The sequence below is a fragment of the Ictidomys tridecemlineatus genome, chromosome 4 (assembly GCF_052094955.1).
Source record: "Ictidomys tridecemlineatus isolate mIctTri1 chromosome 4, mIctTri1.hap1, whole genome shotgun sequence".
Taxonomy (NCBI): Eukaryota; Metazoa; Chordata; class Mammalia; order Rodentia; family Sciuridae; genus Ictidomys; species Ictidomys tridecemlineatus.
The window spans coordinates 183,297,224-183,322,760 of record NC_135480.1 but is presented as its reverse complement, the minus strand read 5'-3'; the positions used below and the strand labels follow the sequence as shown (position 1 = coordinate 183,322,760).

The window sequence follows — 25,537 nt, the reverse complement described above, 5'->3', positions numbered from 1 at the left end:
AAGAAGGAATACATCAGGTCAAAAACACCTAACATAATAGGTGACCTTCAGTGTTGGCTTCTTGCAGAATCCAGGGAGACAGACCTGCTCAGCGGGATGGATGGTAAAGGCTCCTATCAGGTGAAGGGCTGGAAACTCACACAGCAACAGTTTGTGGCTCTTTTGTGGAAGAGGCTGCTGATCGCCAGACGGAGTAGAAAAGGATTCTTCGCTCAGGTGAAATATGCTGGTTTCTGGCTTCATGGGTGGGCTGCACACTCTCTGACCAGTGAAAGCAGAATGCTGCTGCAGTCAAGATATAGATATTGGCTCTAGATTATCTGTATTTCCATCCCAGTTCTATTTCTTACCAGTTGTATGTCTGCCAGCAAATGACTTCTCCAGGCCTCAGTCTCCTCACCTGAAAAATAGAGATAATAATGTGCCTATGACACCATGTTATCCTGAGGATAAACATGAATAAATGCTTAGAATGGAGTCTGATGCTTAGGTTTAGGGGTATGTATGTGTGTATGTGTGTATGTCTTTTGTTTTAGAGAACAACATAAAAAGGGTCAGAGTTTAGAAAAACTGTTAGGTAAATTCAGCTATCATAACATCAGTGATGTTATGCTCAGATGCACTTGACATATGCACTTATTAGAAACATGATTTTTCTCTAAGTTGATGTTTAACTCAAATGATAAAAAGATACCCAGAGAGATCAGAATGTAACTGGCAAAGAGAAAAGACTTATACTACTGCCTTCAAGTCAGAGTTTGTATGCTCACTTGCTTAGTTAGAAGAGTTAAAATTATTTCACTCTGTAAAAATTAAGAAATGTGGAGAAAAGTTTATAGAGAGTCTTCCTTACAGACTGTATGTATGATACTAAGAGTATGAGTTTGGGACATACAGACCTGGATTTGAAGTCTGGTTGTGTTATTAGCTGGCTTTGTGACCATGAGCAAGTAACTTGACTCTCTGATCTTTAATAACCGAGTTTTTGGATACTGCCAATGATAGTAACACCATAAATAACAACATAGGGTAGTAATGATAATTAAGATAATTATCATTAGAGTACTTTCCAGTAGAATTGCTCACTTAATGATAATTTTCTGCATTGAAGCCCAAGAGCCAGAGTCAATATGAATCTTTAAATTTTTAAAGGATAAGTTTCTCAGCAATAAATGGAAAGACCTTTGAGTTTACTTGTAAAATGTGTATGAGTCATTGTTTTCAAAGTAGGTTTGTAGAAAGTTTGAGGAGTTTCAAGAAGGAGTTGCGTATTGATGCTTTGAGAGGTGATCATGGCAGACAATGGCTGCTATTGCTTGTGATTAGAGTCACTGCTTTTAAGAACTGGTTTCAGGATTATGGGATCTGATCTCTTCTCAGTCCTCAGATTTTAATGAGAATACTGAGGCCCTACAGTGGTGATGTCATGTGGGTACACTTGTAGTAGTGTCATACCCAGGATTCAGGACTTCTGGCTCCTAGTCCAGAGCTTGTTCACTCAGTTTTCTTCTGAGCTGAACTGCGCTCATGGCCTAGTGTGGTCTTTCTCAGTCTTCAGGGGAAGAAATGCAGGACCCAGCATTCTGAGTCACCCTAACATGGGGTTGCTCTTTACTCTGTGAAGTTCCTAGCCTAGTGCTTCTGCCAGGTGACTAGAGACTCTGGCGTTGTGCTGCCAGATTCTAGAAAGTCCTGGAGGGAAGATGTTTAGTGTTCAGGATCTATTGCTTTCACTCTGCCCACAAGGCCTTGGGCCAGCCATGGGCCCTGTCACCCTTCTTCCTGTGCTGCCTGGTCTGGGAACCTGGCTGGACTTGCAGGGATTTGCTCCTTGGACTTCTTTCTAACCTTATCTTTTCCTGCCATCCCCTTGCCCCCTCCATTGCCTGGTTACAGATTGTCCTGCCAGCTGTGTTTGTCTGCATTGCCCTGGTGTTCAGCTTGATTGTGCCACCCTTTGGCAAGTACCCTAGCCTGGAACTTCAGCCCTGGATGTACAATGAGCAGTATACGTTTGTCAGGTACGTGTTTGTCTTCTGGGCCCAGGGAAGAGGAGGGTTCAAGTAGATCAAGGGTGATCACTGTGCTGAGCGTCAAAAGAACAGAGTCAAGAATTGCACAGTGGAAGGGGTTTTACCAGCTGTGGCTCAGATCCCTGTGTAAGCTACTACTGCATTCGAAGAACAACAGTGAGCTACCCTTGACTTAGCAGCTAGTCCTCTCTTGGACATTTCACCCCTTCTCCTTATGCTACGAGTGTCAGGACAACCCTGAATATTTTAGATGATATGCCCTTGATAAAATCTAAAATTGTTATAAAATATTTGTATTTTTAGAGTCATGTTTTAATTTTGTTATCTAGTCATAGGGCTTCCATACAATGTCAAAACAGAAGCTTCACATTCTTATTTTCTACATAGTATAATTCATGTAATTATTACCTACTCTTTAAATTTATGGTTTTAGCTAATGTTAATGTTTGGCAAAAATACTTTCTACACCATAGTAATCCTATGCATGAAATAAAAGGACAAAGGAATTTCTGGATATTGTTTGGCAAAGGTTTTCTGGGATTTATAGGTGTCTAGATAGGAGAGATATATAAGTGATATATAGAAGAGGTTTTAAAATGAAAATAACATATACCAAACATATGAATTTGTCTCTTTTTCTCCAAACTATGCTTTCTTCTTAATTCAGGTTTACTTGCCTTTTTCCCTTCCTAGCTGTTGACCTTGTATTGCCTATAGCTATAAAATATGGCATGTGTTTGTGACCTGTGCCTATTATTTTTTGTACTTTCGAGTTGTGCACACAGTCAATAAAATCTGCCTGACCTTCCTGGAAAATACTGGTTATCTGGGCCAAATGGATAATTGTGAAAGTAATTTTGAAATACTGAACCTTAATGAGTCTCATTACTTCAAATTACAATATATATGTAAATGTGTGTATATGTGTGCATAGGTACACACAGGTACACACATCTTCATACATATTCCAGTTTGGGGTACTGTATACTACCCAGATGCTGAATATATGGCCAGAGTCCAAGATCCTCATACCTAGTTTCTGTGTTTTATTCATTTTGCTTTTAAGAGCCTGGAATCCAGGAAGTACTTAATAGAGTATTTAATTTAGAAAACTTTCCTTTCTCCCTGTTCCTGGTTTAAATGAATTACTGAGATGGTTGCTTCCCATGTACTCACAGTAATGATGCTCCTGAGGACACTGGTACCCAGCAACTCTTGAATGCCCTCACCAAAGACCCTGGTTTTGGGACCCGGTGTATGGAAGGAAACCCAATCCCGTGAGTGTCACTTTTGCCATAAGCTGTCTTCTCATGCCTGCCATCTGGTTTGATTTCTGATATACTGCACTTATCAATTGCATGCCACATTGTAACCACTATTATTTGTCTTTTGAATCACTTTTTATTTTTAAAAAGTGAATATAATAACCTAATCAGACCCATCTAGGAACATTTAGAGAGACTTCTAACATCCTGCAAAGGAAATCATTGAAGACATTTGTTTACTTCTTTAGAACATTAATATTTAATTTAAATAGCACTTTATACTTACTAAATGCTTTTCTCACTTCTGCCCCCAACTCCTGTATTTTAGTGCAACAATAGGCTGCCATTGTATATAATTTGCAATTTTGCTCATCAGCTTCTTCATCTTAACAACCTGAAAAGATAAAATAGATTTTTCTAAGAGGGGACACTTTCTTGTTCCATTGCATATTTTTTCTTCGGGATAATGCTTCATTCTTTTATTAAACAACTTTCAGTGTAATGAGTGTATATTTGTTATGTACCAAATAATCACAGTTGTTATGTCTTTCCTTGATACTCATATAGTCCCATATTAAGCAAATGGGAACCCTTTCAGGTTAGCTCCTGTGTCCCTTTAAACCAGTGTCAGTACTTGAACATTCAGGAATATTTGACCTTAATGTATTAGGTTTACTTCTTATTTCCTGCCTTAGATCTGGAACCAGATATTTATCCAAGATTTTTAGTGTCTTTTAATAGGAAGCAGTATTTATTTTATTTTAAATTTTGATTTGTTACATATGACAACAGAATGCATTACAATTTATATTACACATATAGAGTACAATTTTTCATATCTCTGGTTGTATACAAAGTAGAGTCACATCCTTCGTGTCTTCTTACATTTACTTAGGGTAATGATGACCATCGCATTCCACCATCTTTCCTACCCCTCTGTTCCCTCCTTTCTCCTCCCTCCCCTTTTCCCCTTTGCCCTATCTATAGAGTTTATTTAATCCTCCCATTGCACCCTGCCCCCCCCCCGCATATTATGAATCAGCATCCTTAAATCAGAGAAATCATTTGGCCTTTGTTTTTTTGGGATTGGCTAATGTCACTTAGCATTATATTCTCCAGCTTCATCCATTTACCTGCAAATGCAATGATTTATTTTCTCTTTTAATGCTGAATGCTGAATAATATTCCATTATGTATATATACCACATTCTATATCTATTCATCTACTGAAGGGCATCTAGATTGGTTCCACAGTTTAGCTATTGTGAATTGTGCTGCTATGAACATTGATGTGGCTGTGTCCTTGTAGTATGCTGTTTTTAAGTACTTTGGGTGGAGACCAAGGAGTGAGAGAGCTGGGCCAAATGGTGATTCCATTCCCAGTTTTCCAAGGATTCTCCATACTGCTTTCCATATTGGCTGCACCAATTTGCAGCCCCACCAGCAATGTATGAGTGTGTCTTTTTCCCCACATCCTTGCCAACACTTACTGTTGTTTGTATTCTTAATAGTTGCCATTCTGACTGGAGTGAGATAAAATCTTAGTTTTGATTTGCATTTCACTAATTGCTAGAGATGTTAAAAATTTTTTCATATATTTGTTGATTTATTGTATATCCTCTTCTGAGAAGTGTCTGTTTGGTTTCTTGGCCCATTTATTGATTGGGTTATTTGGTTTTTTGGTGTTAAGATTTTTGAGTTCTTTATTCTAGAGATTAGTGCTCTATCTGACGTGCGTGTGGTAAGAATTTGTTCCCAATTAATAGGCTCTCTATTTACCTCATTGATTGTTTCTTTTGCTGAAAAGAAACTTTTTAGTTTGAATCTATTCCATTTATAGATTGTTGATATTAGTTCTTGCACTATAGGAGTCTTATTGAGGAAGTTGGGCCCTAATCTGACACGACGGAGATTTGGGCCTACTTTTTCTTCTAATAGATGCAGTGTCTCTTGGTTTAATTCCTAGGTCCTTGATCCACTTTGAGTTTTTTTTTTCTTTTTTTACTACATTTATTTATTTATTTATATGTGGTGCTGAGGATTGAACCCCCAGGGCTTCGCATGCCTTGTGAGTGCTAGGCGAGCGCTCTGCCACTGAGCCACAACCCTACCCCGCCCCCATACACTTTGAGTTTTGTGCATCGTGAGAGATAGAGGTTTAATTTCATTTGTTGCATATGGATTTCCAGTTTTCCCAGCACCACTTGTTGAAGAGGCTATCTTTTCTCTGATGTACATTTTTGGCACCTTTGTCAAATATAACTATAATTATGTGAGTTAGTTTCTGTGTCCTCTATTCTGTATCATTGGTCTACAAGTCTATTTTGGTACCAATACCAAGTTCTTTTTATTATTATTGCTCTGTAGTATAGTTTAAGGTCTGGTATAGTGATGCTACCTACCTCACTCTTCCTGCTAAGGGTTGCTTTAGCTATTCTGGGTCTATTATTTTTCCAGATGAATTTCATGACTGCTTTTTCTATTTCTATGAGGAATGTCATTGGGATTTTGATTGCATTAAATATGTATAGTGCTTTTGGTAGTATGGTCATTTTGACAATATTAATTCTGCCTATCCAAGAATAAGGTAGATCTTCCCATCTCTTAAGGTCTTCTCTAATTTCTTTCTTTAGCGTTCTGTAGTTTTCATTGTAGAGGTCTTTCATCTCTTTTGTTAAGTTGATTCCCAAGTATTTTATTTTATTTTTTGGTGCTATTATAAATGGGGTAGTTTTCCTTGTTTCCCTTTCAGAGGATTTGTTAATGATACATAGAAGTTCCTTTGATTTATGGTTGTTGATTTTATATCCTGCTACTTTGCTGAATTCATTTACTAGTTCTAGAAGTCTTCTGGTGGAGCTTTTTGGGTTTCCTAGGTATAGAATCATATCGTCAGCAAATAATCCTAATTTAAGTTCTTCTTTTCCTATATGTATCCCTTTAATTTCTTTCATCTGTCTAATTGCTCTGGCTAGTGTTTCAATCACTATGTTAAATAGACGTGTTGAAAGAGGGCATCCCTGTCTTGTTCCAGTTTTTAGAAGGAATGCTTTCAATTTTTCTCCATTTAGAATGATGTTGGTCTGATAGCTTTTACGATGTTGAGGCATGTTTCTGTTATCCCTAGTTTTTCTAGTGTTTTGAACAAGAAGGCATGCTATATTTTATTGAATGCTTTTTCTGCATCTATTATGCTGCATCTATTATTTCTGCATCTATTATATGATCATATGGCTCTTATCTTTAAGTCTCTTGATGTGATGAACTGCATTTATTGATTTTTGTATGTTGAACCAACCTTGCATCCCTGGGATGAACCCCATTTGATCACGGTGTACTATCTTTTTGATATGTTTTTGTATTCAATTTGCCAGAATTTTACTGAGAATTTTTGCACCTATGTTCATTAGAGATTTTGATCTGAAGTTTTCTTTTTCTGATGTGTCTTTGCCTGGTTTTGGAGTCAGTATGATATTGGCCTCATAGAATGTGTTTGGAAGTGGTCCCTCTTCTTCTATTTCCTGAAAAAAATTGACGAGTATTGGTGTTAGTTCTTCTTTAAAGGTCTTGTAGAACTCGGCTGTATTCATCTGGTCCTGGGCTTTTCTTGGTTGGTAGGCTTCTGATGGCGTTTTCTATTTTTGTCGCTTGAAATTGATCTGTTTAAATGTGTCTATCATCCTGATTCAATTTGGTAAAATCATATGACTCTAGAAATTTGTTGATGCCTTCGATATTTTCTATTTTATTGGAGTACAAGTTTTCAAAATAATTTCTAATTATCTTCTGTAATTCTGTAGTGTCATTCATGATATTTCCTTTTTCGTCACGTATGTTAGTAATTTGAGTTTTTTCTCTTCTTCTCTTTGTTGCATGGCTAAGGGTCTGTCAATTTTATTTATGTTTTCAAAGAACCAACTTTTGTTTTGCATTTTTTTCAATTGTTTCTTTTGTTTCAATTTCATTGATTTCAGCTCTGACTTTAATTATTTCCTGTCTTCTATGCTTTTGGAATACCTTTGTTCTTTTTTTTCTAGGACTTTGAGATGTAAAGTCATTTACCTCTTGACTTTTCCTTCTTTTAAGAAATGAACTCCATGCAGTGAACTTTCCTCTTAGAACTGCCTTCATAGTGTCCCAGAGATTTTGATATCTTGTGTCCATGTTCTTATTCATCTCTAAATTTTTTTTAATCTCCTCATTAATGTCTTCTGCAACCCATTTTACCTTCAGTAGCATATTATTTAGTCTCCAGGTTTTGGAGTGGATTTTATTTCTTACATTGATTTCTAATTTCATTCCATTATGATCTGATAGAATGCAGGGTAATATATTTTTTTATATTTGCTAAGGGTTGCTTTGTGGTATAATATATGTTCTATTTTAGAAAAGGATCCATGTGCTGCTGAGAATAAAGTGTATTCTCTTGTTGAAGGATGAAATATTCTATATATGACCTTTAAGTCTAAGTTATTGATTGTGTTTTTGAGTTCTATAGTTTCTTTGTTAAGCTTTTGTTTGAAAGATCTATCCAGTGGTGAAAGAGGTGTGTTAAAGTCACCCAAAATTATTGTGTTGTGGTATATTTGATTCTTGAACTTGAGAAGAGTTTGTTTGATGAATGTAGATACTCCATTGTTTGGAGCACATATATTTATACTGGTTATGTCTTGTTGATGTATGGTTTCCTTGAGCAGTATGTAGTGTCCTTCTGTATCCCTTTTGGTTTACTTTAGCTTGAAGTCTACTTTATTTAATATGAGGATGGAATCCCCTGATTGTTTCTGCATTCCATGTGAGGGGTATGATTTTTCCCAACCTTTCACCTTCAGTCTGTGGATGTTTTTTCCTATGAGATGAGTCTCTTGGAGGCAGCATATTGTTGGGTCTGCTAGTTTATATCTTTTGATCCGTGAGTTTAGGCCATTAACATACAGGGTTATTATTGAGGCATGCTTTGTATTCCCAGCCATTTTTAAATTTTTGGTATTTAACTTGATGTGGTTTCTCCTCGGATGAGTTTTTCCTTTAGTGTAATCCCTCCCTCTGCTGATTTTCATCATTGTTTTTCATTTCCTCTTCATGGAATATTTTGCCAAGGATGTTCTGTAATGTAGGCTTTCTAGTTGTGAATTCTTTTAACTTTTGTTTATCATGGAAGATTTTTATTTCATGAAATAAAACTAAAGGTTAATTTTGAAAAATAAAGTTTAATTTTGCTGTATATAAGATTCTTGGTTGGCATCCATTTTCTTTTAGAGCTTGGTATATGTTGTTCCATGATCTCCTGGCTTTGAGGGTCTAGGTTGAAAAATCTGCTGAGATATGAATTGGTCTCCTTTGTATACATGATCTGATTCTTCTCTCTTGCAGCCTTTAAGATATTCTATCCTTATTCGGTATGCTATAATGTGCCTTGGTGTAGATCTGTTGTAATTTTGTAAATTTGGTGTCCAATAAGCCTCTTTATTTGGTTTTCCAATTCATTCTTCATGCTTGGGAAATTTTCTGATATTATCTCATTGAAGATTTTGTGCATTCCATTGGTTTGAAACTCTGTACCTTCCTCTATCCCAATAACTCTTAGATTAAGTCTTTTGATGGATAGCAAGAATTATGGGATACCATACCAAAATTCTTGCATGTTCTGTTCATGGTTTCTTACTATCTTCATTGTGTGGTCAACTTTATTTTCCAGATTGTATACTTTGTCTTTATTATCTGACATTCTTTCTTCCAAGCGATCTAGTTTGTTGGTTATACTTTCCATTGAGTTTTTGATTTGGTTTATTGTTTCCTTCATTTCAAGGATTTCTGATTGTTTTTTTTTCAGAGTCTCTATCTCTTTCTTGAAGTATTTGTGCTCTTATCTCTTTTTTGGAGTGATCAATTTTTGACTGTATTCGCTCACTTAAGTCATTCTTTAATTCACAGATCATTTTAATTATGAACCTTCTGAACTCCTTCTCTGACATTTCATCAACTTCACTGTCCATGGGTTATGTTATTGTAGTATCCTGGTTTGTTTATGGCACTTTCCTCCCCTTTTTTTTTTCATGTTGCTGCAGTACTGATCAGATTTGTAGTTACTCATGTCCTTTCCAGGCCATTTATCTATGTTTCTTCCTTTCTTGCAGTGTGGATCTGAGATATTACAGTTTCTACCCTATATTCTTATAGTACCTGTGTAGATTGTCTGTACCTCACCTTGATGTTGGGCTTCCAGACCCTGCTGGTGTCCCTCATTGTATGCTACTGCAACTAAAGGTGGTGGCAGCAATAGCAGAGGTAACATGAGATAATAGTGGGGATGCCCCAAGATGGATGCAATGTCTTATAGAGATGGGGCTGAAAGGATGGGCCTTACACTGTTCTTTGGGATGCTTGCTCTGAGATGCAGCTGCTTCTAGGCCCTGACTATTGTCAAAAGGTAGGGGCTACTGTGTGAGGAAGGCTATGTCGATGTCTGCAGTGTCTCAAGATCGAAGTGGGTTAGGCTTGGGCATCCAGGTGTGTGTGTGGGGGTGGTGAACTTGGACCTACTCTGTGCCTGTCCCACATATGTTGATGTGGGTGGATCTAGGTCAGAACTGCCCCAGTTTTCCCATGGTGTTCTGTTGGTCTGAAGAGGTGGTCCTGTGCCAGAGCCTGAGTTCTGGGGGGTGTCTGCGGATGGTGGAATGGACCCAGGCCTACTGTCCATTGCATATTTTTACCCTACTTTCCTACAGAATCTTTTTTAAAGAGTAGGCAAATAAATTCAGTGATCATATGCAAACGACTCTTTGAGTTAAGGGGAAAGCAAGTCAGGAGATCATGTGGTAAAGACAGTGGTGGCTTCTTGTTCCTGTGTCTTCTCTTCTACAGTTGTTGCAGTACTGATCAGATTTGTAGTTGCTGATGTCCTCTCCAGGCCAGTTATCCAGAAAGATAGACCATCAAAACAGAAAATTCCTTAGAAAGAAATTACTTAGAACTTCTCATGCTCAAAGATTCCTGGAACTAAGTTGCATGTGGGAAAGGGCAACCATCCTGGCTACCCCCACTGAAATTCCAATTTTAGGCTTGACTTTTCCATTTAGTCAACAGGCTTTAAAGAGTGGGAGATCAATCTGAAAGGCTGTTCATTTGATTTCTTTTAATATATAAGAAAATTGTATGAAGTCTGTGGCTCTATTTTAAATTGTAGAATTTTGAAACTGGAAGAGAGACTAGAAATAACAAGTCATTTTATACTTTTACCAGTGGAAAATATAAGCCCTGAGAGGACAAGGAAGTTGCTGATGGTTTCATAAGAATTCAGAGTTCAAGTCAGAAATAAAGGCCATGTGTTTTGTCTCCTGGGATGCTTATACTAGCTCTTCATATACCAAGCATTCTCACCCTACTTGCCCCACCCCCCTGAATTCTCTACTCATTTTAGAACATAGATTGGATCTTGCCACTCTCCACAGGATTTTCGGCACATTGAGCATAAAATCCAGACTCCCTTCCCAGGCTCCTTCTGGCACCTGCCTCACTTTTCTCCTTGTTTATCATCTCTCTTCTTAGCTTATCACATTCCAGTCACACTGCCTTCCTGTTGTTCCTCAAATACAGAAACACTGCTTCTCAGGGTCTTCCACCTGACTTTTCATTGCCTCTGCTTGGAGTATTCTCCCCGCCCCCCATATCTTTGCCTGGCTTGTTCTCTCTCATCATTGATATTGTGGCTGAATATTGTTTCTTCAGGAGGAGGCTTCTTCCCATGTGCTCTCCCCTTATTTTATTTTTAGTCATATAAAATTAAATTATTTATTTGCTGTCTAACTCCTTTTTGGCATGCAGATGCCATGAAGACAGTGAGTTTGTCTTGCTCACTGCAGACTCACAGACATGCACAAAAGCACCTGGCTCATAGCCAATGCTCAGTGTGTGTGTTGTTTCAACAAATGTTGGTGGCTGGATCAAACAGAGTTCAGTTTATGAACATTTAGGATCTGTTTGTATTCTATTTTCCTTATCTATAAAACAGTGTTGCAAGGCTGTTGTGAGATCAGATGATCAAACAAGGCTATGCCCATTCTTTGTAAATGGTGAGGGATGGGCTTATGTTTGTGGTTGTTACAGAATGATCCTGTGCTCTTAAGGCAATAGGAAAGGCCAGGCCCTCTCCAGTGATCCCGCCCTTGATGCTTTTCCTTTGCAGAGACACACCCTGCTTGGCAGGGGAGGAGGAGTGGACTACTGCCCCAGTTCCCCAGACCATCATGGACCTCTTCCAAAATGGGAACTGGACAATGCAGAACCCTTCACCTGCCTGCCAGTGTAGCAGTGACAAAATCAAAAAGATGCTGCCTGTGTGTCCCCCAGGGGCAGGGGGGATGCCACCTCCACAGGTGAGTCCCCATCAGAGTAAGACTGCATAGTTCATGCAGGGTCAGCTGCCAGCATCTGCTGGGAGCAGGAATGAGTGAGATGTGAGATTCGGATAGTTTATTTCAGCCTTGAGGTTAATGCTTATCATAAGGAAAAGCAAGGGAGTTTTGAGGGAAGGGGATTTGGACCACAGTGTATCTATGCCTGTCCCACAGTGTTGGTGTCACAGGAAAGAGAGTGGTAGGTGTGGCTTCTAACCCTGGTTCTGCCACAAATTAACTGGTGGCCTTCCAAAAGGCCATTTTAATTCTCTGGGCTTCCTTCTTAACTGCTAGATTAGGGAGGCTGAACCAGAAAACTTTCAATGGGCCTTACCAGTACTGTAATTTTTCTGAGATTCTGAGTTTAGGACAGTCATCTGAGCCTTTTTGTTTCTTCCTCACAATTTTAGGAAGTCTTGTTTGTGCTACCTTTCTGCTGCTTTATCAGCATCCAAGTTGAAGGGTGAGAATAAGGCATTTTAAGCTGATGTTAAAAAGTCATGGTTACCACTCTAAGTAGCTAATCCACTCAATGAACTCCAATGAACACAAGAATTCACTAGGCAAAGTTTGTGATTCTGTGCCCCAATATCTCTTGTGGTAAAGAGAAATCACATCTCAGTACTTATTGTTTAGCTATTCCAAATAATTCCCTAGGGAAAACCTTGGTGTGGTATAAGTGCATGACTAGTACTGAGGGCAGCATGGACCAGATCTTGGTGGTGATTGGTGGAGGGTGATGCCTGGGCCCTGTGGTTAGGGCTCCAGTCATATAATGGCATGACTGGAGGAACATGTGTCACTGTAGCCCTTGATATGTTTTATGTGCCAATTCTTATCTAAGAAGACACACGTGCTTGATTTTTATGTCGTGACAGAGAAAACAGAACACTGCAGACATCCTTCAGAATCTGACGGGAAGGAATATCTCGGATTACCTGGTGAAGACGTATGTGCAGATCATAGCCAAAAGGTGACTCTTTACGCAGTGTGGCCTGTGTTTTATCATCCCTGATTAGAGGAGTTAAAGGCCTACAAATAGTGGACCCACATGGTGGGGAGATTGCCAGAGTATGGCTTGATGTTTCTACTGGAAGTTTAGGATGTCATCCCAAACTAGAAATGATGCATAGAGGTACTACTGTGAGCATTCAGTTTTTAGCTTAAAGGTTGAGGCAGCCTTGTCTAGAATGAAAATAAGTATGCATTCAAATTTGAATTCTACCACTAACTAGTTGTTTGACCAGGAGCATTATCAGGCAGAACTTTAATCTGAAAAAGGGAGTGGTGGTGGTTTACCTCCAGGTTAAGGGGACAACTCTGAGTGACAGTAATCAAAATTTTCTCTTTGTTATCCTTTTAAAACTCTAATTTGGGGGCTGGGAATATAGCTCCATGGTAGAGTGCCTGCCTACTAGGCACGACACTCTTGGTTCGATCTCCAGTATTGTGGAAAAAAGTCTTAATTTATATAAAAGTGATATTACTGTTGCTCCTACAAGTTTGTTGTGAGAACTAAATGAAGTGATATATGTAAAGTGTCTTAGATGCTCATGTGGTATCATGGGGAGAACCTTGAGAAGATATAGTAGCTCGTGGCTATGGAAACTTGAAGCTTCTGGGACCTGGTGGCATAGTGTCAAATGTTTAGTTAATGCTCAGAAAATTTGTGTTCTGCTTCCCTTCCCAGCAGCTTGATAAAGAGAGGTATCTGTGTTAGAAGCTCAGTATCTTTAAATGATAAAGCTGTTCAAAAATGTAATGACCTTGAGTCATTAACATAACTTCTCCATATGTCATGTATAACTGATGTATTATTTGAATTGAAAAATCTTCTAGTTAATTCATGCCTTGGTTTGTAAGGTGGTTTTTAAAACTGGCTCAACCCAAGTATGACCTTAATGTAAAGTTTTTAAGATAGAATACAATGTATGTTGAGAATAAGCTTTTTTCCATTGGTACAGTCCTGTAGTGCCAGCCTGATGATAGGATTACTTCTGGTCCTTTCTTTTGTCTTCAGGTAGATGTTTATTCTTTTTGCATCATCAGGTATAGCATCAGTCTTTCTAGAACTGATTTTTGGTTTCTGTTTTTATTTCTGCAGCTTAAAGAATAAGATCTGGGTGAATGAGTTTAGGTAAGTTGATCTCAAGATTTTCCCTGGTGCTTCTAGTCTTGGGAGAATGATTTTTATGCAGGCATTTTGGATGGAGGGAAGCTGTTGGTTTCAGGATTGTTTGCCCCTCACACACTCCTGGGTGCCACATCACTGTGAGGAGAGAAAGGCCCTGCAGAATCTTTGGAGCATGTGGGGTATAGACAGGCTTAGATTAGACTTGGATTTTCTGCCCAGAGCATTTCTACTCAGTGTCCAGCTGCCACTTCAGAGGCCTTTGAACAATTTGGTTCACTGATTTCCTTAAGGGCACTTAGAAATCTCTTGTGAGTCTCCAGGGATTAGTAACATTAAGAGGGAAATACCTATCCTAGTTGCAGTTTTACCCAAATCAGATTCCCAGGGGTTCCCAGGGACTCAAGAACAATTTTTCAGGCCTTTGGCATAAGATCAAGAAAGTCTTGGAGAAAATAAAAAGCATTTTCACTGTATTTCAATCAATTTGTCCCTCTGGGTCTTGAAGATGTGAGGAGGTAAGGAAGCATCTTTGGATCCAGTTTGTATATCATGGAAATGAGATGGCTGGTGTGACTTCCTCACGGGACCTTAAAGGCTCCCTGTTACTGTTTCATACTTTTCTTCCTTGCCTTGTCCCCAAGGGCCAGGATCTTTGAAAACTCTAGGCAGAGCAGAGTAGCCCTCATGCTAGTAAAGATACAAGGTCTCTTATCCCCATCTGGCCCACATGGGACAGTGTCCCTCACCACCTACCCTTCTACCCCATCTGCTTGCCTACAAAGGCTGTAGTGAATGTGAAATAAATGACCTTACTTTTCTCAGTGTCTCAGATATCTAACTATAATCAGACCCAGCACCTCCCTACGAGGCAGCAACCCAGTTAATAGCTTGCTAGAATCCAAGGTATAACTTGTCTGAATCAAACTTTGGTTGAATAAGAAATGGGTCTCTAAGAGGCTTGTCCACACTCATGTGGTGTCTGCTACTGGTGATCACATGTGGAATACTGGGTTTTAATGTCAGACTATTCTTCTAGGTATGGTGGGTTTTCCCTCGGTGTCAGTAACTCTCAAGCACTTCCTCCAAGTCAAGAAGTTAATGATGCCATCAAGCAAATGAAGAAACACTTGAAGCTGGCCAAGGTAGTATATCCATCTTGAGACATGTTGGAAGAAAGGGCTTGGAGCTGCTGGGACATGAGCATAGTGGGCAGATAGATCTGACCAGCTAGCAGCTCATAGTTCAGATCATCTTTGACTACTGAGCCATAACTGGTATTCTGTGACTTCAACAAGACAGGATTGAATTTTTCGGTGTATATTTAAAATCCTGAAAGTGTAGACCACAAATAGATTCAGAGATTTAAAAGTTCTTAGAATAACTGTTTGTCAGTTTGGCCAGCAGACTTCCAAAACAATCACTAACTAAACAGAAAAGGATCAGTTTCATTTTTAAGTTGGCTAGGTGGTCTTCAGGACCTAGTGAGCACACACTTCATTTCTCTGTATCTCAGATTTCACATTTTAAACTGAGAATTGAGGGAGTCATATGACATGGATTTTGTGATCCTGGATAGCAGTGATAGTCCTAGAGTCCAGTCTGTACTTCTGCCTTTGGAACACAGGCCCTAATGTCTGACACATCTGCACATAAATTGTGGTTGTAGTTCTTGGGATGATGCCAGGGAAACACTTGGAAGAAATTCTCATTGCCAGGTTATACAGACAACAGTCTTGGGACTTCAAGCCACAGGATTTCTCAGATATTTTTAAGACTGTGGCATTATGGAAACATTCATGCTGTAGGCTTCTGGTCAGTTAGTTCTCAGGAATCATTTAATGGCTTTAAATTTAATTTTAGCGTGGTAGTGGTGGTGTTGCTCTTGATAGGGGTGTCTTGTTGTCCACAGCTTCCAGACTGACTGTTGCCCTTTACCTGTTTGAATCATCACAATTGAGGTGGGTTTCTGTTGTTTACAGGACAGTTCTGCAGATCGATTTCTCAACAACTTGGGAAGGTTCATGACAGGACTGGACACCAAAAATAATGTCAAGGTAAAATGCTGTCTGTGTTTTACTAACTTTTTGGTAACCTATCCTGTTCCCTGAAGTATTTTCAGCCATAGTAAATTGATAGGGGTATTCATGACAGAAAAGAGCAAATGGTTAAATCCACTAGGGAGGCCATATAGTGGAGTGATTTAGAGAATTTGTTTTGTTGCCAGACTTTAAAGGTGAACCACTATGACTTTGACTTGAATTACTTAACCTTTAGTTTTCTAATCTGTAAAATGGGGACAATAATCATGGCTCTCTCCAAATAGTTATGGGGAATATATGAATTAAAGATACAAGGTCCTCAGTATAACCCTGAGCCCCGTGGTCAGTGGTTTTATCCTTGTGTTATCATCACTCTGCCATGTTCTGCAGTGGTTTGTGTTGGTATATGACTTGAGTTTCTAAAATTTAGGTGCATGATTTGTGTGTGTGTGTGTATGTACCTACTTCTGAGTAGAGTAGGAACATTATCTTTTACCTGCTATGTTTTATCTCAGGTGTGGTTCAATAACAAAGGCTGGCATGCTATCAGCTCTTTCCTGAATGTCATCAACAATGCCATTCTCCGGGCCAACCTGCAGAAGGGAGAGAACCCTAGCCAGTATGGGATTACTGCTTTCAATCACCCCCTGAATCTCACCAAGCAGCAGCTTTCAGAAGTGGCTCTGTAAGTATGGCTGTGTCTAAAAGAATGGGGTGAGGAGAGAGTACTGGGGAAATCTGGAGCAGGAGAGGGAGATAGAAGGCTCCTTGTAGGGTAGCTGTTGCACAGTCAAGTACAGTATGTAAGTCTGGGTCCATCCAGACTCTGGGCAGAAAAGATCACTTCACAAATTGACCAGCAGGGCCTTTTTGAATTGTAGAAGAAAATGGCACAGATATGTAAAAATCATTATACTTGGTGAATTCATATAAATCAAGTTGAAAATTCTTAATACAATCCTAAAATAAGTAAATTCACCATTAACACATAAAAGTCAGTTTCATTTGTTTTAAAACTGTTTTAACCTAGTGAAACATGCTTTAAATAGTTTGACTTGAATTTGTCTTGAATTTGTGTGTGTGTGTGTGTGTGTGTGTGTGTGTGTGAAGTTTAAAGCCAGTACAGTCTTTGGAATTATAGAGATCTGGGTTTAAATCTAGACTGTAAACTTTCTGGATGTCTGATATTAAATGAGGCCATTTATGTAAATTGCCAAGCCAAGCTCCCAGAGATGACATTCAATATGTCAGATCACCTTTCTATAAATGGAGCATGGTGCAGTTAGTTTCTACTTAATTCCTATAGTATATCAATAATGGACACTAGGGATCTTTATACCAACACCTTCTTAATTGGCTTGTAAAGTGTCTTACAAAAAGAATCTGATAGAATTGTTATGTGTGTTAGATTGATATGCTACATTGTGTTGTTCTAAAACTTACTTAGAGCAACAAATATTAACTTATTTGAGTAGTTTCATACCATTATTTTTTGTGTATGGATATTTATTATTTACTGCTCTTACAATGTTAAGAACAATGGACAAGGGGCTGAGGTTGTAGCTCAGTGGTAGAGCACTTGTCTATCACATATGAGGCACTGTGTTTGATCCTTAGCACCACATTAAAAAAATAAAGGTAATGTGTCCATCTACAAATACAATATTTTTAAGAAAGAACAATGGATAAAATTGAATATTGTTAGATCACACCCAGACTTCCTTTAATAGCTTCATATGGCAGTGGACTCTTTAACCTTAGTGAAATCAGCTTTGCATATGATTTTTTAAAAATAATACCAGGAATTAAATCCAGGGGAAGTTTACCACTTAGTTACACCCCTAGCCCTTTTTATTTTGACTCAGGTCTTACTAAGTTGTTTAGGGCCTCACTAAATTTCTGAGGCTGATCTTGAACTTTCGATCCTCTTGCCTCAGCCTCTCTAGTTGCTGGGATCATAAGGGTACACCATTATACCGGGCTCAGGTTTGCATTTGAATTGTCATTTTTTTAAACTTGCAAATGATCATATTTAACCTTGAATAAAACATATTTGGTGAACAGATGTTTTTCCCGAGCTTTCTTTGGATGTGTGTGTTTATGTATGTCTCTCTCCGTGTGTATGTCTCCTCATTTGTTGTATTTCCATAATAAATGCATCAAAGACATCTCTGATCTTCACTGCCTTTTTTCTTTCTAGGATGACCACGTCAGTAGATGTACTTGTGTCCATATGTGTCATCTTTGCGATGTCCTTTGTCCCAGCCAGCTTTGTTGTGTTCCTGATCCAGGAACGGGTCAGCAAAGCCAAGCACCTACAGTTTATCAGTGGAGTGAAGCCTGTCATCTACTGGCTTTCCAATTTTGTCTGGGATATGGTAAGGGCACAGGCCTACTATCTTTGTATGAATCTCCATCAGGGCCATGAAATGGCATATATAAGATAGAGCACCTGTCACTGAGAATTGTTCCAGTTATTCTAAAGGTGCATGAAAAAGGGAATGGGAGAGACACTTATACACTTCCATAACTCCAAATATGGTGCTGGATGCAGAGCTGACTTCACACAGGAAAGAATATCTGACTAACTGATGACAGTTATTACCTAATTTCCTATTTGAAGACTTTCCAAAGAAACAGAAATGGAAGGACCTTAGTCTCTCCCAAGCCAGTACTTTTAACTTCTCTGATACATGTTGACCTATAAAGTCAAGATATTCTTTATCTTGTTAGGAAAGCCATATGTTCTTTAAAAACTCCATACATTTTATCATAAACTTATTCATTCATTTGCAAATATATTTTTGTACCAGCTATAATTAATATATTGCTTCTATTTGGACCAATATGGAAGCCTTCAAAGAATTCTGAAGTTCTAATTTAATAATAAAGTGAAGTTGACCTATATTTCCTTATGAATTCCATGAATTCTAAGCCATAAGGAACAAATCTAGTTCTTTCTTCTTTGGATGGCTCCTCAGATATTTAAAGACAACTCTCATCTAACCAAAGTCTTCCACAGATGAGATGATATATGAGAACACACTTAGTCATCTCTAAAGCACTGTAACAATGGGAATGATAATGATGGAGATGATGATGATGTCTTTACTTATTATACCAAGACTCTAAGACTGGCCCCTGTGTGATCTGATTGTCCCGTCATGGCCATACTCCATATTGTTAATGTCCCTTTTGAAAAGCAAGGTCCAGAATTAACCTTGTATTCAGGCAATGGTTTGAATGGTTACAAGTCTAGAGGGAATTGATCTTTTTTCCATACTTCTATTTTGCATTTTAGAAAGAGCACTGTCTTATTGGCAACTAGATAGTGAACTGGAATCTTACTTCACAAAAATGACTGTTAAATTGGATAGCTTTTGTGTTATGCTAATACAATTAACTTTTTAGAACTTAAACTTTATGCTTATCCCTTTTAAACTGCATCTAGTTAAGTGTCCATTGTGTTTTGTTTTTGTTTTATCTTGGTCCAGTAATTACTTCATTCATTTAAAATATACTGAGTGCTTACTCTGTGTCTGACTATGCCAGGCATAGGAGATTCAGAGATGAGATGGAGTCCCTACCTTCAGGGACATCACTTATATTCTTGTATATTATCTGCCTCTACCTGGTTTAGAATCTGCAGTTTGCTATCAGCATATCTTCATCTAAGTTGTTGATAAACACATTGAATAGGATAGGACTAATGCAGAGTCCAGTAGCCTTAAGCTGCAATTCTTTTAACTGCCGACAAAAATCACTGTCACCTCCCTGCCTGTATTTTGCCCTGCCAGCTATGAAATCTCATAATTGTTCTATGGTCAGGTCTTTATTTCTGCATTTTAATGCTTGAAGCAGTTTCAGAACAGACTTTCAAATTATTCTCAGTGTGATGAAACAATTCTGACATTCATGTTATGAGCGCTTACCTCACAAATAGATTACATGTGAGATTGAACTTGGGCAAACTATAATATAGCATTAATGATGAAACAGACACAATCATCTCTGGGAAGAATAATGGAAGCTTATTTGTCTCCTGTGAAATTGAAATTCCTCCGACTGAGGATCCATTGTTCAGTGAGTTTACTGAGCGTGACACCTTGGCTTAGTTGTGAGAAAGACAGAAAGGGCATGCAGTTTATAAAACCAACCAAGGGTAAAATGCTTGTCACAATGTATTGTCCGTATTTTGATTAATAGTTTATGTGGCTTCATTAATTCAAAGTTATTCTCCAATATGTTTGTCTGCCCTTTCTTGTCTGGTGATGGTAAAGACTTGGAATGTGCTGTATCTTTGACTTACGAGTTAACTTTATTTCCTTGTTTTCTCTTTTAGTGCAATTATGTGGTTCCTGCTACATTGGTCATTATCATCTTCATCTGCTTTCAGCAGAAGTCCTATGTGTCCTCCACCAACCTGCCTGTGCTAGCCCTTCTTCTTTTGCTATATGGGTAAGGCACTTTTGGGTAGAGGACTCTGAAAGTGGGTAAGGCTTATAGTACCCAATGTCATAGAGAGGGTAGAGGACTCCAATGGACATTTATCTTCTTGTTTCACCAGGTGGTCAATCACACCTCTTATGTACCCAGCCTCCTTTGTGTTCAAGATTCCCAGCACAGCCTATGTGGTGCTCACCAGCGTGAACCTCTTCATCGGCATCAATGGCAGTGTGGCCACTTTTGTGCTAGAGCTCTTTACCAACAATGTGAGTTCTGTAGAAAGAGCACCTCCTACTGGGATGGGCACTTCTGGGTGCCAGAGGACAGTGGTTAATTATGATCTTATTCTACTTCTCTGTGACTTTGACTCTGCTGAATACTCCATCCTGTTTCAGATACTGCCTTCCGTGGTCTACACAGTACCTTTGTCTCCTGCTGTGCCTTATATTTCCCTGCCAAACATTTCAGTTTCTTCTGTCAAATTCTTTTATGCTTCCATTTCAGTGTCACTTTGCAAAAGGCTCAGTCCTCTGTCAGCTTTGCTTTCCACTTGAGACACCATATCTGGGCAATGCCATTCAATCCCAAGGCGTGCACCACTGCCTTTCTCAGTGTCTTATTGTTCTCTCAGATTTATCCCTTGATTGTTCCCTGGAACTCTACTCTCCCATTTTCACATACCTGGTGGATGGCTTCATTTAAATAACTTATAGATACCCAGAACTGGATATGTCATCATCTTTCCCCTTAGAACTAGTGTTTCTCTTGCCATCCCTGTCATACTTGCTAGCATTACCATCCAATGCAGTTGCCCAACCCAGCTCTCTTGGAATCATTCTTGATGCTTTGCTATTGCTTATTTCACATGTTTGACTGGTCATGCCATCAGTTCTTTCAGTTACACGTCTCATAAACAAGACTCCTTCCATTCCTGTTGTCACTGCCTTTGTCCAAATACCTTAACTCAGCACACAAGGGTTTCATAGATGAACAACCTTTCCTGGCCACTTCCCACTACACCCTTTCTCAAAGCCCTGTAACTTTAGCAGAGTTGTCCCTTAAACCCAGCATAATCCTGTAGGCTTGGCTTGAAATGCCCTTCTTCTTTTGCAGAGCCTGGTACTATTCTCCTTGCCCTTCAAGATTTAGCTCAAAGGTGATGTGCTACTCTGCCCTTTGGGATGTGCTCTCTTTTTCCCTGGGCCCTCAGAGCCTTCCATTCTGCCTCTAGTACCACACATATCCAGTTACATAGTCGTTTCCTATTTCCATGTTTCTCTTTCTAACCACAGAGACTATTTATTCTTAGCTTTTACCTCTCCCATGCCTCAGCACAGTGCATCTTACAAATAGTAACTTCCTTAATCCCTGAATATGTGGCCAATGTTGGCTGGGTGTCATAATAATTTTTGATGTATTTAAGAAAAGTTTTATAAAATTCTAGCAAAATCCTAAAATTCAAATATTGACCCAGACACAAGCAATTTGCTTTTAAAATATTAAGCAAATATTTTGTTATGGATTTGCTTCTGGTCAAACATAGCCTTGTTGCTATTCTTTGTTCATTTCTTTATACCCACAGCATTACTCCAAAGTTTTTTAAAAATATGGAAAATACCTACTCCCATTTATTGGTATCCGAATTTAAAGGTTCATTTTATCCCCAGGGAATCAAATTGTTTCTTTACTCCCATATTTCAGACTTGGATACATTTTTAGCCTAAACTATGATTGATATCCATACTTTCTCTCTCTGTTATCTTTTTAGAAGCTGAATAACATCAATGATATCCTGAAGTCTGTGTTCTTGATCTTCCCACATTTTTGCTTGGGACGAGGGCTCATTGATATGGTGAAAAACCAGGCAATGGCTGATGCCCTGGAAAGATTTGGTGAGTGGAGCAGTGGCTGCTAGAGGCTTCAGAAGAGATGGCAATTACATGGGCCTTGGGCCCTAGCTTTTGTTTTGGAAAGAGACTGATGAATGGGCACTGTATGTCCATATTCTTCTTGCCCCCCTGAATGTTTATGCCAGTACAGCTGTTCTGGTGTAGTGTGACATAGCCATTTATCTGTGAAAGGGCATTTTTGGGAGTAAGGAAAATGTTGGCATTTGCTTGGACCCAGTGCCTCATGCTACTACTTGAGTTTGTCAGAATTACTGAAAAAGTAACACAGCGTTGGGATTTAGATACAGAACAAGAATCAGAAGGAGAGATGTACACTTTGACTCTATTAGGAAAATCACAGGCCTGGAGGTCATATATTATCTTTTACACAATCTATAAAAAGATAATTCACTGCAGCTCTTTCTACCTTTAGAGTGGTTAAAAATATTTCTCGTATCATCATATGACTATCATTCATCTACTGGCTAATGTAGTTAGATGGGCCATGTTATTTGACGGACATAGAAGAGGGACTTTCTTCAACTTGGAGGTACAAAGGAGATGTATAAGGAATTTAGGGAATAGTTAGATAAAATCAGGTGACTTAATTGGGTCACTGTGTTACATTATGTGCCATTGAAATGGTCATCTTTTAAATGTGCTTTCTAGTATTTCTTATTACTAAAACTTGGAATTCATTAAAATACTGATCTTAAAAAAATATTCTGGATTGTTTGCCTTAATCTAAAAGGATTTTTGGCTTATCTCATTCAAAAGATATTAGCTATCTGACATGAAGTTACAGATGTAAGACATGTTGGCTCTAAAATTCTGATTGATACAGGGTAGTCGTATGTTCCCACAAGTCAGATTTGAAAAGTAGTCACTCTCATTATTTTTTCTCCTTTTCCTTGGTAATAGCCATTGGTGTTTCTAGGAAAATAGGTGAACTTGACCCCATGTTTGAAGAAGGGCATGGTTCTTGACACCTTCATTCTGACTTTATTTCTGTATTTTGTTTACTAGGGGAGAATCGCTTTGTGTCACCACTCTCTTGGGACTTGGTAGGACGAAACCTTTTTGCCATGGCTGTGGAAGGAGTGGTATTTTTCCTCATTACTGTTCTGATCCAGTACAGATTCTTCATCAGACCCAGGTAAGCTTTTGCTCAGAACTCATGGAGCACTTGGTAGAGGGTCACAGAGGGGACACAGGGAGACACTTGCCAAGGATGGTTGGATCGAATTTGAACTCAAGAAAATCAAATTGATTTTCCTATTATGGGCATCCTGCAACCCCTACCCTGCCAAGGCTGGAAGTTGTGGCAAATAGGTTTTAGGAGATTGCGTTAGAGACTAGATTTTGTTTTTAAAAAGAGTTTGAAAGGTTGTTTTTCTTAAAATTTTTCTTCTAAGACCAGTGAAAGCAAAGCTTCCTCCTTTGAATGATGAGGATGAAGATGTAAGGCGGGAAAGACAGAGAATTCTGGATGGTGGAGGACAGAATGATATCTTGGAAATCAAGGAGTTGACTAAGGTGAGATAGTGAGTAGGGGCTATTACAGGCTTAATTTTTCAGTTGTATGTGCTGGAAACTACCCTAGTTGCTTAATGAAAAAGTTTACTTCCCAAAATGTGCATCTATACTAAGCTACTGTCAATTTTATTTTATTTTAAAGATACATGGAAACTTCTTAATTAGAGAGTCTACTGAGAATACTTTTGTAATGTGAATTTCTATTCTCAAATTTATTTATTTTACTTATATTTATTTGTGTGTTAGTTATTAAAACATTATATTGTTATGTTGTGTGCATGTACAGATATGTAACAACAAATCCCATCAATATGTACAACTATAATAAAAAATGAAGAAAAAACATGCTAATATTATATATCTATTCAAAACTGAGGTATGGAGAATAAATTGTTGATTTTTAAATTTTATAATCACCAAAGCTGACATGTCTCTATTGCTCAGAAGGAGGGTCTATTTCAATGCCCTCTTAGATGGCAGAATCCCAAATTTCACTTTTTGTAACACGTAGAGTATTTGAAATACTTTGATTGCAAAATTTTATCCTGTAGAATCTAATTTTAGGCTGGGGTTGTGACTCAGTGGAAGAGTGCTTGCCTAGCACATGTGAGGAACTGGGTTCAATCCCTGGCATCATGTAAAAATGAACAAATGAAGTAAAGGTATTATATCCCTCTACAACTAAAAAAAAATTTAAAATAAATTAAAAATGAACTATAAACAATACATGGAAAAATATGTAGATATTAGTGACTGATATATTTTTTAAAAGACCCAGATTAAAAATTAAAAAGAAATTCACTTTTATTTTGAGCTTCAAAGTTACACCTGGTTGGCAGAGAGAGAAATGGCTCTTAGCACATCATATATGACTTAGTCTTATTGATAGAGTCTTATTTCATGGCGTATTTGGGTTATAATCCTCTCTGCCACAGTTGCTTGGAAGAGCTGTGAGTCACTGAAGCTCATGAATTTACATTTTGTTTGTTGCAGATATATAGGAGGAAGAGGAAGCCTGCTGTTGACAGGATTTGTGTTGGCATTCCTCCTGGTGAGGTAAACACACTTTGTCTGCATTGTGTTTGTTAATTCACACTGTATCTATCCAATCAAACAACCATGTTTATAAAGGATGAAAGTGGCTTTCAAAGCTTCTCTCCTTATGCCTGTGTGAAGCAATCAGTCATCAAGAGATTGGGGACCCCTTATATCAAGAGAATGATTTTGGATAATCTTGGGCATTTTAAGAAAAGCATGTACACCCAAAATGTGCTTTTGTGATCTATTTCAGAGGATGAGGAAATTCAAATAGATTTTTTAAAAATAGATTTTTCTCCTTCTCATTTCTGATGTGTCCTTTTATGCCCTATAGTCAAATAAGGTGGTATAATTTGACTAACTGGCTTTCATTACTGTTTTTCACACATCCATTAACTTTTGTCTTAATCTGACAACTCAAATGGTATTTAAAAATACAGACTTGCTGAAAATGATCCCATTATAAAATACATATTTAATATCTGTATGATGTCCTAAACCAAAAAGATATTTGATTTGTCATTGATATTTAAGAATGATGTTTCAGGATGATGTCATATAAAAATGAAGCTCAGTTGGCTATTTTCTAGGGTTGTTCAAATTTAGTTTTAGTAGTTTGATTATACAACTCACCTGGTCTTATTCTTTCAGTGCTTTGGACTTCTAGGAGTTAATGGTGCTGGGAAATCATCCACATTCAAGATGCTAACCGGAGACACCACTGTTACCAGAGGGGATGCTTTCCTTAACAAAAATAG

General features: G+C 38.3%; 1 protein-coding gene and 1 long non-coding RNA gene across 3 annotated transcripts in view; one reads left to right on the top strand and one right to left on the bottom strand.

Moving 5' to 3' along the window:
- Nucleotides 1-25,537, top strand: part of Abca1 (ATP binding cassette subfamily A member 1) — a 134,313-nt gene that overhangs the window by 98,881 nt on the left and 9,895 nt on the right. For both annotated transcript variants that reach the window (XM_021729402.3, XM_005329744.5), the window contains exons 28-44: nucleotides 68-216; nucleotides 1,897-2,021; nucleotides 3,212-3,310; nucleotides 11,487-11,676; nucleotides 12,576-12,670; nucleotides 13,802-13,834; nucleotides 14,868-14,973; nucleotides 15,811-15,885; nucleotides 16,386-16,555; nucleotides 18,071-18,248; nucleotides 20,213-20,328; nucleotides 20,438-20,582; nucleotides 22,085-22,208; nucleotides 23,232-23,361; nucleotides 23,621-23,741; nucleotides 24,735-24,797; nucleotides 25,431-25,537. In XM_021729402.3, coding sequence (XP_021585077.1) covers nucleotides 68-216; nucleotides 1,897-2,021; nucleotides 3,212-3,310; nucleotides 11,487-11,676; nucleotides 12,576-12,670; nucleotides 13,802-13,834; nucleotides 14,868-14,973; nucleotides 15,811-15,885; nucleotides 16,386-16,555; nucleotides 18,071-18,248; nucleotides 20,213-20,328; nucleotides 20,438-20,582; nucleotides 22,085-22,208; nucleotides 23,232-23,361; nucleotides 23,621-23,741; nucleotides 24,735-24,797; nucleotides 25,431-25,537 — 2,026 coding nt within the window. The remainder of the gene's footprint in view (nucleotides 1-67; nucleotides 217-1,896; nucleotides 2,022-3,211; nucleotides 3,311-11,486; nucleotides 11,677-12,575; nucleotides 12,671-13,801; nucleotides 13,835-14,867; nucleotides 14,974-15,810; nucleotides 15,886-16,385; nucleotides 16,556-18,070; nucleotides 18,249-20,212; nucleotides 20,329-20,437; nucleotides 20,583-22,084; nucleotides 22,209-23,231; nucleotides 23,362-23,620; nucleotides 23,742-24,734; nucleotides 24,798-25,430) is intronic.
- On the bottom strand, nucleotides 210-25,533 carry LOC120889860 (uncharacterized). Its single transcript, XR_005734039.2, has 3 exons — nucleotides 25,413-25,533; nucleotides 3,585-3,692; nucleotides 210-400 (listed from the first exon to the last, which is right to left on the bottom strand). It is a non-coding gene; the product is annotated as an uncharacterized LOC120889860 (long non-coding RNA).